Raw genomic sequence first — 15,323 nt, forward strand, 5'->3', positions numbered from 1 at the left:
GACGCTCGCGTGAGGAGCTATAGAGGAGACTTAGAAAAAGCAAAGCTCAGTTCCCCAAAGCCTCCTAGAGCCTCTGGTCAGACTTCTGGGTTCATGACGTTTCAGGAGCCCCGGGCAGAGCGGGTGCGGCGGCCTTGTCGAGCCTGACTTCGGGTGAGAGAGGTTTCCGGCAAGGCTCACATGGGCTGACAGGTTTCGGTTGGCTTTTGTTTCTGTTGTTGTTGTTGTTTTCCTTGCCTGCAAAGTTGGTCAGAACCTTCTTGAGGAACAACCGTGTTTCTTAGTCCGGCTGCGGCTTAAGGACCCACCCCAGGGGGGTGGGGTGGAGTCCCTTATCCCCTTTCACGTGGTCAAGTGTGGAGGAAGTTTGGACCAGGGGCACAGCTTTCTGTGGCTAGAGGCACAGCCAGCAAGACACCCAGCTGCTTGCTCATCGGGTGTTGGGGTGCAGTGGGACTGATGGTGGAGGCCAAGGTGGGGCTCCCAAAGGGCCCACCGACCGCCGACTCACTCTCCGTGCAGTGACTTTCCCTCCTCTGACGTCACCTGGGGTCCTGCTTCTGTCCTTGTCTCTTTGAAAGAAAGCCCTCTGATGAAATAACGGCCCCCATCCCTCCCCCGCCAAAGGGTTTTCATTTCCCTCCAAGTAGTCTATGCATTTCTCTCTCTCTCTCTCTCTCTCTCTCACTCACTCTCAAACCGTTTTCTGCCTCCTTGGAAAAACGGGCATCTCATGTCCCACTCTCTGAGACCCCCTCAGAAAATGCTGTGCCGTTTGGAGGCATGAGGATTCATTCAAACTTCCAAAAGCATTTGCGGATAGCTTGTTATAAAACAAAAGTGGGAAAAAGCAAAAGAAAGCGCGGTGTCCCCCACGTCCCTTTCCACTGAGTAAGACCTAGCTCTTTGCGATTGTGCAATAAACTACTTGCCATGAGAGCGGGTGGCCACGCTCCTGCCCAGACTACTAACTAACACAGCACAGGACGGCCGGCCGCACGGCGGGCCTCTTCCAGATGACTCCTAATAAGCTCAGCTTCCCCCCCCCGCCGCACCCCGTGTCTTGTGGTGTCTTACATTTTAGCAGTATTTTATATTTTCTGTAATGCACTAAGTCTTAGATGTTTTTAGAGCTCATTTGTTCATACTCACAATCACAGACTTTTTTTTTTTAATCCTCACAATGACCCAATTGACCAAAAAAAAAAAAAAAAAAAAACCATCATTTTTGTACAAATAGCTTTGAGAAAGGTCTCTGTTGTGTTGCTGTGAGCCATCTCTAGTAACATTTTATTTCTATTTGTTTTCGACACGGTAAGTCAAAAGTTGATCCGCCCGGCATGGGGGTGGGGGGAGGCCCCCGTCGGCCCCTGGGCGTTGTCCCCTCTGTCTTTGGTTAGCCATACGATGTTTGTTCTCGGCACTGTACAACGGTCCCTATACGATATGGAGAAGCAATATCACTGTATGAAACTCACACCCTGTATCATTATTATTCACTAGCACCGTAGGTGTGATCATTGAAGTAAATATCTTTTATACAAACACAAGAACGTGTGGGTCGTTTTTATTTAAAGGGCTCTGGCCCGAGGAGGAGCAGCAAACACTTTGATTTTGGGTCCAAAGGGCACCTCGAGAATCGCCTTCCCGTGCTTCGTGGGGCGTGGGGCGTCGGGGCAGGTGTCGGCCGGAACCTGGGCCGGGGGATGGATGCGTGGGGATCTGGGGACCGGCAGGCCCTGCTGTCCTCAGGTCTCCGTCTGGGCACACGGTAACGTGCCCCGTCACGGCCTGCATCGCTGCTTGCTGTTATGTCGCCCTTACCGTTCGGGTACCTTTGAAGTGCTGGCCCTCCTGGCAGCCGCCTCCTTGTCTGTGAAATGGGGGCACCATCGCGAGTCTCACAGGACCAGGAATGGCGGGCGACCGTGTAGGGTGTGGCGCCGGCGGCCTGGCCTCAGCCTGCTCTGTGGGGTCTCTTGCTTCGTCCCTGACTCCTGTGATGTGAAGAAGGACAAACTCAGGGCACCTGTGAATACAGGCGAATGGGTGGGAAGACGAAGGCGGGAACCGTGTCTTGTGGGCTTCCAGCATGATCGGCTCCTGAGAAAGGGCCTCTCCAGCCAGCGCTCGGGGCTGGAGGTGGGAGAGCCCTGCAGAGTTGGCTGCTATGTGGTCCACGTGCTTGTGACCGAGGAGGCTTCTCGTCTCGAGATTTACAGGATTGGAAAAGCATTGCCATCCTTACCAATGTATGACTGGTGCGGGGGGTGGCGGGGGTATGTTAGTTCGTTGCGCCTTGATGTGTAGGTTTCAGCATGTGAAGCTCCCACACATGATACAGAACCGCGAGCTAAACGAGACTCAATTTCCCCTCCATAGGAGACCCCAGAGCAGGGAGAGTCTCCCACCCGCGCTAGGGGCTCCCAGCAGCCCCTGTCTCAACCCGTCACTCGGGTGTGGAAGTGTAGAGCTGTCCCCGAATGTCTGCCCACCCACCCTCCATGGGAGGAGTTGGCATAAAACCAGTAAGGCTCTCCCAGTTTGGCGCTGAGAAACTTAAACCTAACTGGGAACCTTTTCTGTTTCTAGTTTAGGCACACCCCCACTTTTTAAAGACCCTTTAACTAAATTAAAAGATATAATGTAAAAAAAAAAAAAAAAAAAAGCACTTAGCACGAACTCCTTTTACCCAGAAGATCTCCGCAAGTGCTTTTGCCGTGAGATTTAATTAAGCAGAACTGCAGTTGCACATGGTTTTGCAGGGCTGGCTCTTGTTTTTGTAAACGGGCAGCTCCAGAGGCAGAAAAACAAGCAAGATCTCACGCTCTGACTGCAGTCGGGTGCTGTCCCCACGGAGGCAGAGCGTTCAGCCTCCCTGTGCACGGCCTTTCTCCTTTCTCTCTGGTTAAGTGGATCTGAGCAAAATTATGTGCCTTCTTTGATGCACTGGGGAATTGCAGGTTTATACAGGGTAAGGCGACACGATGATGTAATTATTAAAGTGCGTGAGTCGTCCACAGCAATCCGGTCTGCTGGTGTTTGAAAGGGCTTTCAAGTGGCTGCCTTGGGGTGTGTTGCTATCTCCTCCATGGCCCATGATGCTGGATTTGGGGGGCACGCAATTTGCAGGCCCACGTACGGGGAGCCAGGGTGAGAACCCAGAGGGCTGTGGAGAACTGTTGTGACGTTGGTGGGCACTTGGGAAAAGGCTAGCAGATTTCACCAGAGCGGCCTTGACGTGGGAGGTGGCATTTGTGATGGACAGGCAGGGAGGACACCCAAATCGAGGGGCAGCACGTGCACAGAAGAAGGGCGACAACCTGTCGGGTCAGTGGAGCAGGAAGCCGCGGTGCTGGGGTAGGGCGTGCGAGGTGGGAGGCGGATGACCACACTGTTCGTAAGAACAAAGCCAGGTCTGGAGGGATGCTTCCCTAGGTGATGCTTGTTCTCTGATGTCAGGAAAGATTCAGGTGCAGCCGAGAGAGTCTGCAACCATACTTGGAGTGAGGGGGCCCCAGCCAGGGAGGACGTGCCCTCCACCCCCTGTAGCCCCCCAGCAAGTATGCACTCACTGATTGGGGTGCAGGGTCGCCCTGGGGCTCTGCGCTGGCAGATCTGCAGGCCCAGTGCCAGGGCACAGCCTGGAGGGATCCGGGTGAGGCCTGAGCAGTTATCAGGTGGTGGGTCCAGCAGAGGCCAGCTGGCCCTGCCAGGCTCCTGCCGCCTGTGCCCAGCCACCTCTGCCCCAACCTGGGAGACCCTGCAGCCCTGGGGATCCCTGTGCAACCTCCCACCTAGAAGAAATGGTGCTTCCCCGCTGGGCGGAATCCACCAGCGAATCGCACACTGAGGGTTCACTGTGGACCACTGCTCTGGGCGCTGGGGTTATAGCAGGAGAAAAACAAGGAGCTGACCTTCTAGTGGGGGGAGGAAGATGATAGACATAATAAATGAATAAGTGAATCACATGGCCACTTAGACGGTGCTAAGTGTTTTGGGAGAAAAACAAGGCGAGGGGACAGGAAGAGCAAGTGGAGGGGTTAAAGTTTTAAACAGGCGGTCAGGGTAGGCCTCACTAAGAAGGTAACATGTGGACAGAGTCTTGACAGAGGTGAGGGAATGAACCATACAGATGCCCAAGGGAAGAACATTTCAGGCAGAGGGAACAGCAAGTGCAAAGGTCCTGTGGTACAAACGTGCCTGGAAACCAGTACAGCTGGAGCACAGTGACCAAGGGGAGGGGCGGGAGGCGACGAGGTCGGAGAGGCAAGGGGGAGGCGCGGCAGGTAGGGCCTGGTAGGGCTCTGGCTGTTGTTACCCCGAGGGATGCGGGGGCCTGTAGGATTTGAACAGAGGGTGGTCTGATCTTACTGTTTAAAAGGCTCTCTAGCTGTTGCTTCGTGACTAGATTGAAGGGGTGAGGGTGGAGGAAGGGAGGCCAGTGCGGGGGCTGTTGCCGCAATCCAGATGGGAGGTTGCGACCCGGACCAGGTGGTGGCAGTGGTGAAACTGATTGGATTCTGGATCTATCTGGAAGAGAAAGCCAAAAGCAGGACATGTGACAGATGAGATATAAGGAGTGCTGGAGAAGGGCAAGGATGGCCCCAGGGGTTTGGTCTGAGTCATTGAAGAATGGCCTTGCTTCTGCTCCTCTCAGCCCAGAGGATGCCGCCTCTTGGGGCCATGGGACTGGGGCGAAGCAGACTGTGGGGCGGTGTGGTGGCGCGGAATCAGGCTTCAGTTCGGACCCGTTAAGTTTGAGACGTCACTTAGACAGCCAAGTGGAGGATAAGCCCAGGAAAAGGAGTAGACTGGGGATGTACATGCATTGGAGGGTCATCGGCTTATAAATGGCACCCGAGGTGGCCAGAGTGAATGATAGGAGAGAGAAAAGCGTGCAGGGGCGGCGCACTGCGTGCAGCAGCGTTCAGACCTTAGAGGGGAGAAGGGCCAGCACAGGAGCTCGAGAAGGAGCGGCCAGCAGGGCAGGAGGCCCGGGACAGTGCCCTGGAAACAGGTGCTGATGGGTCAGTAAGATGAGGGCTGAGAAATGAGGACGGAGTGAGGTGTGAGGTCATCAGGGACCTTGGCGAGGACAGTTGGTGGAGTGGGCGTCCAAGTCTGACGGGGAGGGTTTACGGAAGTGGACACTCGAGACGAGGCACCTTCTTCAGGGAGTTTGGCTGGAGGGGTCAGTGGGGTCAAGAGAATGGGAGGGTGTGCATTTCAGATGGGAGGATAATGTGCTTGTGTGCTTGTGGGAAGAAGCAAGGGCCGCAGGACACGGAGGAGACTTGCTGAGGACGCACAGAGCGAGGCGCTGGCATCTGCAGGCACAGGGAGGCATCTCTGGCCGCCCGTGGGGATACCTGGGCACAGAGGTGGGGAGGGGGCGGGTGTGCTAGCGGCTCACCTCCCCTCAGATCCCTCCAGGCAGAGAGACAGTGCACGTCTCCCGCCTGGCTCGCAGGTGGCTGATTTAATAAAGGGGTCCCCCGCGTTCGGGAAAGCCCTGGGTATGACACCACCCGATCGCGATTGGGGTACGTTTGTGCATTTGATCGCCCTGCACTCAGAAATCAGGCCTTGACCCGCAGTCGTAGTCCTCTCTTCTTAAGTCTTGACCTTGACGTTCCTTTGCTTTCTTTCTCCCCTCTGTGAAATTGAAATGCACCCCCTAGAAAGCCCTTCCCGGATTCTCCCAGAAGGACGAGGTCCCATAAAGCTTCAGACCCACCTGACGTGGGCCACCTTTCAGAGGCGAGGGGTCTCTCTCCACCACCCCAGCCCCAAGCCCCGCGCTCATCCCTCTGTTGCCCCTCCCCCTCCAAGACGCAGCCTGTCTCTCTGCACAGGCTTTTCCCCGGGTTGCAGACACTCCATCCTGCAGCATCTCTTGAGCATGCCGCCCCCCCATCTGGCGTCCGTCCAGAGCGGGCTTGTCCCCACCTGTGCACCCCTGCTGCTCCCCCGCTCCGCCACGACCCTGCCCGAACGCTCCAGCCTTTCTTGAGACCCCGGTGACCCCTCCTTACTCACTGACGGTCCCTATTCAACTTGGTGTCTTAACACGCTTCCTCCTGATCTCCCCGCTGCTTCCTGCTACCTCCTCTCCGGGTCTTTTCCGGGACACTCCTGAAAAGGTCAGCATCCCCAGAAGTTCTGGCCGTTCTCACCCAGCACGCTCTGGGCATCTACGTCTGCTGCTGGGCGCTCAGTCACCCCAGGACCCGGAGGTCTCCGCAGCCTGCATCTGTGGGTCCCGCTGTCCGCCATACACGTCCCCTTAGCTGTTCCACTAGCGCTTCAGACTTGCCATAGCCCAACCACCCAGCGGCTCTCCCCTTCCCCATCTGGGCGGCCACTTCCAAGCACGGGCCTACCCTCCTGGGTTCTCCACAACAATGGGGGTCACGACTCTTTCCAGGGCCTTCTACTGCCTTGCCCCAGGGCCAGAATTCAAGCCCAGGTCGGCCAGACTCCAGCTCAGGACCCTCCCTTGACACCAAGTGGCCACCCAGAGACGTGATCCCAAATCTCGGTCTGCGCGTTCCCGCCCCCAGCAGAGGAGACGGAAGGAAGTGAGGGGTGGCGGGGCCCACCCAGGGCCTTCCCGCAGCCTTGCCCCATCACTTCCGCTGCCCCGCCTTTGCCCGGCTTCTTCCCGGTGCCCCACGGGCAGCTACCCCCGCACGCGCCGTGAGGGCACGCCAGCCAGCCCTCAGGTTCACCCAGGGCCACCTCTTGGGGAGCAGCCACCGCCATCACTCAGCCGTGCACCCCCGGAGGTCTCCTCAGCGGCTCACCCGCTGCCTGGGAGCGTCTGCAACAGTGGCTGAGGCCGGCCCGCTAGACCAGCCTAACCGAGTGGCCTGGCACCCACTGGCTGGGGCAGCCTAGCACAGAGGGCTTGCTGGCAGGGCCCCCACACGTGCACAGGGTGTCACGTGTGCACGGGCAAGGACCTGGATACCCACCCCCCCCAGCACCAGACACAGGCACAGACGTGCAGGGAGCCCGGCCTGGATGTCCCCTCATCTCCCCTCCGCCCACGGACAGCTCCTGGAGCTTCAAGCCGCTCCTTACCCAGGGGCCTGCCGAGGAATGGTCTCACTGACATTTTAGCCAACGTTTGTGCCGTGCTTGGGTCCCCTCGGAACCACGCTGCGTGCACACCTCCCGGGACTGACCAGCAGGCCACCTCTCCACGGGCTCCCCGACCTCCACCCCGTCCCTTGTGTCCCCGGGGCCCTCATCCCTCAAGGTGGGAGGCTGCCCACCTGAGCCCTCTCTGGGCTCCACACCTGCCACTCATCCCCGGGCGGGGGGGGGGTGTGGTCTGTCCACCCAGAGCCATTTTTGGACGTGGTCCTGTTTGTGGCTGTCCCTATGGACGCCCGGTGCCCAGAACTGAACCTGTCGCCTCCCTCAGTCCAGGTCCTTCACCTCTAATAATGATGCCCTCAGACTTCCCCGGCGGTCCAGTGGTTAGGACTCCACGCTTCCACTGCAGGGGGCGTGGGTTCGATCCCCAGTCGGGGAACCAAGATCCCACATGCTGTGTGGCACGGTGGAAAAAAAAAAAATTTTTTTTTTAATTTTTTAAAATTAATCATGATGCCCTCTCCCTACGTACACCTCACCATGACTCCCGTCCACCTTCCTCCTGTGCGTGTGTGATGGTCACCAAGGCCCCACCGCCCAGGCTGGTGGGTGATGACACTTGTCCCCTCTGGGCTCTGCTAAAAGCTCCTGGAGGCCACCCAGGGCCTGCAGGCCCCGGCCCTGCCAGCCACTCTCCTCCTCCATACCCCAGCCCTGCCCTCGGCTCCAGCCTCTTTCCCCAGCCCCACTGGACCCCTCACTTCGGCGACACCACCTACCCGCCAGGTACAGAAGGAGCTCAATGGTGTCTGATGGAAGAAATCCACTCAGAGCCTGAAGCAATGGAGACCCTGATGTGGGGAGGGCTTAGACATAGTCGGCGGTGCACACCCTGGGGTCTGGACGGTCCCAGGCCGGGAAGCCTCGGTTCCTCCATCTGTAAAATGGAAATCATCTGATCTGACTGATGGGACTGTCGTGAGGTGTGTAAAGGGCTGGGTGTGCAGCAGGCACCCAGGAGATGGAGCAGGTGGGGGTGAGGCTGTCCAGTGAGCAGGCCGCACCGTGAGGGGTGAGCCTGCCCAGGAGGGCCCAGGGCCAGTCTCCTGGCACTGCCCACAGCCTGAGGCCTTGGGGCATTTCTGAGGCAACAGTGCCCCCTGGTGGCCACCCAGTCTACCCCAAAGCACAGCACTCCAGGCCTCAGGCCGCAGGCCTCTGCTACCCTCTCCGCGGCTCTGAGCAGGGTTTACTGTCGCCATTTTATAAATGAGGCCCAGAAAGGGCAAGTCGCTGCCCAGCGTCACACAGCCAACCAGAAGTAGGGCCAGACCTCAAACTCGGGTCTGCCCAGCTGCCAGGCCACTGCCGTCCGCCCTGCCGACAGCAGCTGAAGGCGCCCACGGGGACTGTGCTGGGAGACTCGGCAACATCTCCCACCCTCCAGAAAGGCAGGAAAGTCCCCACACAGAATTATTTTGGATTCGTTTTGTTGTAAAGACACCTGGCACCGGGCTGGGAGAGAGGGACGGGGCCGTGGGCCAGGGGAGTCCTGGGGGAGCTGCTCCATCCCTAACGCTACGCTGAAGGGGCTGTGCAAGTCTGGTGTCAGTGGGAGCCCTCACTCCTCCGGCCCCTGCTCGGTCTGAGGGAGGCCGGCCTGCGCCCCTCTGCACCTCCCTTACCTTTCTCCCCACTCCTACGCCCCCGCGGCCTTTCTCTGGTCATCATCCCAGGGCATCAGCCCTGGAAGAAACTTGGGGCTCATTGGGTTCAGCTTCCTTGCCCTGCTTGACAGAAGCAGTGAGGCCTGGAGAGGGAGAGGGGCTGGTCACAGCGGAGCCGGGGAGGGGGCTGCCCATTGCTCCTAAATCTTTGACATGGGCCCCTTCCCCTACTCAGAGAACTCTATGAGCAGCTCATGCCAGGAGTGCCCCACCCCTGCCGGCTGGGCTAATGCTGGTCCCTCGGGCAGGGGCACAGGCTGTGGGCTGGGAGGCACAGAGCCGGGAGAGCACCGCGGGTCCCACCAGGCTGCCTCTGACAGCCACGTCTTCCTTTGGCACAGGGCGCTGTGCAGAGCTGCAGGTCCACGTCACTGAGGTCATGGCCACAGCAGCCGAGCAGAGGGACCTGATCGCCCGCTTGGAGCAGGACCTCAGCACCATCCAGTCCATCCAGCGGCCGGACGCCGAGGTGAGCCCTCCCCCCACCCTGCCCCCTCACCACCTGCCCAGGGCTCTCTCAGCCTCACTGAATACGGGCTCTCCAAGTAAGCCAGCCCGTTCCTCAGGCAGCTGGTGTCCACCTGCCCCGCCCCACGCCCCACAGGGACTGTCACCTACAGCCTCTGGGTTTTGTCTGCTCACTTCACCACAAAGACCCAATTCGGGATGCCCAGCCACAGGGCACAGGGCACAAAGCCCCCTGCGTCCGGGCACTGGCTTGGACCTCTGCCCTGGGAGCTCTGGGCTGAAGCAAGGCCAGGATTATCCACCCGTCTCACAGCTAGAGGACCTGAGGCCCCGAGATCAGGGAAGGCTGGAGCCCTAAGGACCCTTAGAGGTCATCAAATCACCCACCTCATTTTACAGATGAAGAAATGGGGCTCAGGGAGAGAAGCTGGGCTGGCCCAGGGCCACACAGCAGGCTGGCTGGCGGGGCCCGGTTCCCCTGGCCTCTGACGCCCGTCAGGGCCAAAAGACCCGGTGTGAACCCCACCGCTGAGCTCTGGCCTTGGGGTGAACCTGGGGCCCAACCTTATCTTCAGTGGCCCACATGAGGCATCCTCTTAGGTCCTGCCACCGCTGTGCCCAACCCCTGCCTCCAGACCGCCCCTCCTGCTCCTTGCCCCCTATTTGCTTGGCCCCCTGGGAGGCTGTGCTCAATGCCCAGTGTGGAGGCGCCTCTGACCTCTTCCTCTCACCTGCAGGGCGCAGCCGAGCTTGGCCTGGAGAAGATCCCCGAGCCCATCAAGGAGGCCACCGCCCTGTTCTATGGTGAGGAGGGGCCTAGGCAGTGATGGGCAGGGCGGGAAGGGAAAAGAGGTGGTACGCCCTGGGCCCTGGGCCCTAAAGAGCGCTCTCCTCCCTCAAAGGTCAGGCCTCGACGCCAGCAATGCAGCAGAAACCTAAAAAAAAAACAAAAACCCTGACGCCCTCGGCCCTGCCAGAGGCCATAGAAGGCTGGTGGGCATTGGCTTCCTGGGGAGGCCTCAGCCCTGAGATGCAGCCAGAGGGCTGGAGGGGAGGTGCCTCCTTGGGTGTCGAGGCCAGAACCCGGGGCTGCTGGGCCAGGACACGGTGGCGGTGGTAGGGGGTACCCAGTCCCCTCCGTGTCCCTTTGCTTTCCCCAGGAAGTGTGGGCCCAGTCTGACAGATACAAGGGTCTCAGATCCAAGTATAGAAAAAGGGGAGGGTCACTGGCGCCTGGCCCTTGGACAGTGCAGGCAGGAGGGGCCCACCTCAGGGACACCCCCTCCCGAGGCCCCTATTCTCATGCCCCACCCCTTGCTGCTCCCCTGGCCCCTCTTCCCCTTCCCCGACCTCTCAGCATCTTGTGGCTTCCACCCCATGGCACTTGGCCTGAGCTCCCTCGGGGCTGGTGACCTGAGGGCCCACTGCTGAGCTGTGCCTCCCGCTACTCCAAGCCACTGTCCCCTCCCTCCTAGGACCCTCAGCACCAGCCAGCAGCACCCTCCCCGAGGGCCAGGTGGACTCGCTGCTCTCCATCATCTCCAGCCAGAGGGAGCGCTTCCGGACCCGGAACCAGGAGCTGGAGTCTGTGAGTCACATCCTTCTCTACCCTACACTCCTTGGACCTGAGGACACCGTAGAGGACACACAAGCTTGGGGGAGAAAGATGTGTCACAGACCATAAACCTCAGTGGGATTAGATTTGTTCTGTGCAATCAGGGAGGGCTTCCTAGAGGAGGTGATGCCACGCTGGGCTTTGAAAGAAGATTCAGACATTCAAGGTAAAGGAGTGAGTGGAAACATGGGGCCAAGGAGCCGGAAGGGAGTGCAGGGACAAAACAGAGAGTCAGCAGGCAAGGTCCCTAGTGCCAGGCTGGGGCGCCACCGAAGGGTTTAAGCAGGGGACCAACACTGCCAGGATGGATGGTAAGAAGGTCACTCAGGCAGCCAGTTCAGGACAGAAGCCTGGCCCAGGAAGACGATTTGGGGGTGGTCACCATCGTCCAGGAAGAAACATCTCAGTCAGGTGGGAGTTAGCAGGGGCAGGTCCCAGGGAAGAGAGTCTTTGAATCCTATGAAGAGGAACAGCGTACAGATGCCAGCAGCTCTGTGGGGTCTGAGACAGCTTGCTGGCTGCCAAGCACCCAGCTGGTGGCCCTCCTGGAGGAGCCCCATAGGGAAATGGGCAGTCTAGTCTGCAAAGGTGACCGTCCGACTACACGTGAGTCTTTCACACACAGTGCCTCCTTAGGGACTCTGCAGACCCCCCCACACCCCCTGCATCCCACAGAGCCAGCCCAGGTCCCCCGATCACTCTCCCAGTAGAAAGAGGAGTCAAGAAGGTTTCTGTCTTCTCAAAGAGTCACGGCTTGAGTGGTTGGCGGAACGTCTAGACCCTTGCTCTCCACACCCACAGCTTCCCCCACGGGGTTTCCAGGCTGCGGTTCTGGGGAGGGAGACATTCACTGAACGCCCACGGCGGGCCAGGCCCAGTGCTGGTCCGGTGACAAGGGTGGACCAGATCCAGTGGGACCCTCTGTGATGTGGGCTCTGGAGCAAGAGGCTTCAAATGAAGGACCGTCAGGACTGCTCCCCTCACAGCTGCCTGCATGGACAGTGGACAGGGAATACCCACACGCACCTGGGGGACAGGGGACAGTCACTGTGGAAGGCTAGACGGCCCTTAAAAGAAGGTCTTCAAATTAGATCAAATAGGGAGGAAAGAGTATTTATAATAGTCTACCTTTTGCTTTAAAAATCTAGACTTTTTACCATGTACTTGTATTAAGTCATGGTAAAGGACACATCACTTAAAATTTACCATCTTAGGGCTTCCCTGGTGGCACAGTGGTTAAGAGTCCGCCTGCCGATGCGGGAGACGCGGGATCGTGCCCCGGTCTGGGAAGATCCCACGTGCAGCTGAGCCTGCGCGTCCGGAGCCTGTGCTCCGCAACGGGAGAGGCCACAGCAGTGAGAGGCCCCCGTACCGCAAAAAAAAAAAAAAAAGGTTCCGGACGCGCAGGCTCAGCGGCCATGGCTCACGGGCCCAGCCGCTCCGCGGCATGTGGGATCTTCCCGGACCGGGGCACGAACCCACGTCCCCCGCATCGGCGGGCGGACTCTCAACCACTGCGCCACCAGGGAAGCCCCCATCTTAACCCTTTTTAAGTGCACAGCTCAGTGGCATTAAGTACATTCACATTGTTAGGCAACAATCACCACCATCCATTCCCAGAACTTCTTCATCATCCCAAACTGGAACTCTGTACCGATTCAACACTCACTCCACATTGCCGTCCCCCGTCCGCCTGTAGCCACCATTCTACCCTGACTCTATGAATTTGGCTATTCTAGGCATCTCATATAGGTGGAATCATAGAACATTTGTCTTTTTGTGACTAGCTTATTTCACCCAGCATAATGTCCTCCAGGGTCATCCATGTCATAGCGTGTGTCAGAACTTCCTTCCTTTTTCAGGCTGAATAATATTCCATTGTATTGATGGACCACATTTTGTTTATCCTTTCATCTTTCCATGGACACTTGGGTTGCTTCCACCTTTTTCGCTATTGTGAATAATGCTGCTATGAACATGGGCAGGCAAATTATCTCAAAGTCCCCGCTTTCAGTTCTTTGGGGCGTATGCCCAGAGTGGAACTGCCGGATCATTTGGTAATTTTATTTTTAATTTTTTGAGGAACTGCCGCACTACCACGGACTTTTCTCGTCCTTTTGAATTTTTCGCAGTGTGAAGAAAATACCTATTTAAGCGTTTTAATAAGTTGGAAAATGAGTTCACATTTCACTTGGCCCCTAGATTGGCAAACATTAAAATCACGTATTGTATGGTTCCGTTGATACTAAATGTCCAGAAGAGGCAAATCCATAGAGGCAGGAAGTAGATTAGTGGTTGCCGGGGGCTGGGGCAGGAGGGGATGGGGAGTGATTGATGACGGGTGTGGGGTTTCTTATTGGGGTGATAGAGATATTCTGGAATTAAATAGTGGGGATGGTTACATAACACTGTGAATATACCAAAAAAAAAAAAAAAAGACAACTGAGTTGTACACATTAAAATGGTGATGTTTATGTTATATGAATTATATCTCGATAATAATTTTTAAGCTGATAATACCATAAACAAACAACGTGAAGAAAGTGATCCAAGAACTGCGACTTCTGCCTGGTGCGGGGTCTCCCTGAAGCAGGCAGCTCTGAGCAGAGGCTGGCAGGTCAAGGACATGGCCCCAGGCCAAGCAGGGGTTCCAGGTAGACAGAGCAGGACCTGTGCCAGCACAGAGGCCTCTCCCCACGCGCCTTCCACTGCTGGCCCTGCCCACCTGCCCACCCGCCCACCCACCCACCTGTCCACCCGCCCACCCGTCCACCTGTCCACCTGTCCACCCGCCCACCTGCCCACCTGTCCACCTGTCCACCCGCCCACCTGCCTGCCCCCAGGAGAGCCGCCTGGCACAGCACACCATCCAAGCCCTGCAGAGCGAGTTGGACAGCCTGCGCGCCGACAACATCAAGCTCTTCGAGAAGATCAAGTTCCTGCAGAGCTACCCTGGCCGGGTAAGTGCCCTCCACAAGTTCAGCCCCAGGTGTACCAGGCAAGGGAGAGAGGTGGTCCGGGCATATCCAGGCGGGAGGGTTCAGTGCAGTGACCTGCTAGGCAGCACTGGGCCTGGGGGCCCTCAGAGGGCATCCGACACCCCCACCCCCCATGCCTGCCAGCTGTCCTCCCTAGGCTGGGGAGAGCCTCCCACAGTGGAGACCTTATGGAGGTTCGTTCCTCAGAACCAGCCAGGAGGTGGTGAGGTCCAGCAAGAGGCAGGGGTTCACAGGACTCAGGCCCACAGGAGTCACAGTGACTCCTCTGTGAAATGGGGATGACCCACTAGTTGACCCCAGGATGTGGGAATTTAACCCCAGGGATGTTGAACATACAGGACAGGCCTGGGGAATTCTTTTTTTTTTTTTTTAATAAATTAATTTATTTATTTTTGGCTGCATTGGGTCTTCGTTGCTGCGCACAGGCTTTCTCTAGTTGCGGCGAGGAGGGGCTACTCTTCGTTGCGGTGCGCGGGCTTCTCATTGCAGTGGCTTCTCTTGTTGCGGAGCACGGGCTCTAGGCGTGCGGGCTTCAGTAGTTGTGACTTATGGGCTCTAGAGCGTAGGCTCAGTAGTTGTGGCACGCGGGCTCAGTAGTTGTGGCTCACGGGATCTAGAGCGCGGGCTCAGTAGTTGTGGCACACGGGTTTAGTTGCTCTGTGGCATGTGGGATCTGCCCGGACCAGGGCTCGAACCCATATCCCCTGCATTGGCAGGCGGATTCTTAACCACTGCGCCACCAGGGAAGTCCCTGGGCCGGGGGATTCTTATCTTTTAAACTTATATTAAAAAACAAAAGAACAGAATTTGGTCCAACATTCCAAAAACCTATCAAGAGAATGCAACAGAAAGCTACCCACTCTGTTCTGAGCCGGAGGGCCCTCCCTGGCTTCTCTCAGCCCCCGGGCCTCACAGGGGACCACCTTGTGCAAGAAAACCCTTCTGAGACTGTGGGGAGGCAGAATGGGCAGTAGAAGGATGGGGAGCGGTGACACGCTGGCTGGGGGCCTCCCTGGGACAAGACTCTCAGCCACCGGCCCCCAAACCACCGGTTGGAGCCGTTCTCAGGCCACCAGAGGGCGCCCAGACTCCGTGCAAACTACACCATGGGTGGCCCGCTGGGGGTCTGGGGCTCCCTCGTCTCCCAGGTGCTGGCCTGGGCTCCACAGCCACCCTGCACACTCCCAGCGAAGCCCCATCCAAACCAACCTCCCTGTACGGCACCCCGCCCTGTCCATCTTATACATTCCAGCCCCCCTCTGGGCCTTAGTTCCCCTACCTGCCCTGAGGCACCGTGGCCCTGACCCCAGGCGGAGACCTCTGACCCTGGGCAGTGCCCCTGGACACGTGGCACCATCCATGTCACACTGTCAGCCGGGGCCTTCTCCCCGCCCCCACCGTGCTAAG

General features: G+C 58.0%; 1 protein-coding gene across 4 annotated transcripts in view; it reads left to right on the top strand.

The window, feature by feature from the left end:
* The window catches only part of CUX1 (cut like homeobox 1), a 383,965-nt gene that overhangs the window by 365,172 nt on the left and 3,470 nt on the right, over positions 1-15,323 (top strand). For all 4 annotated transcript variants that reach the window (XM_022587996.3, XM_089895748.1, XM_022587995.3 and 1 more), the window contains 4 exons: positions 9,176-9,303; positions 10,040-10,106; positions 10,778-10,890; positions 13,761-13,877. In XM_022587996.3, the coding sequence (XP_022443704.1) occupies positions 9,176-9,303; positions 10,040-10,106; positions 10,778-10,890; positions 13,761-13,877 (425 nt within the window). The remainder of the gene's footprint in view (positions 1-9,175; positions 9,304-10,039; positions 10,107-10,777; positions 10,891-13,760; positions 13,878-15,323) is intronic.

Source organism: Delphinapterus leucas, chromosome 15 (genome assembly GCF_059928025.1).
Source record: "Delphinapterus leucas isolate spDelLeu-1000000601 "Yukka" chromosome 15, BTC_Dleu_Yukka2, whole genome shotgun sequence".
Classification (NCBI taxonomy): Eukaryota; Metazoa; Chordata; class Mammalia; order Artiodactyla; family Monodontidae; genus Delphinapterus; species Delphinapterus leucas.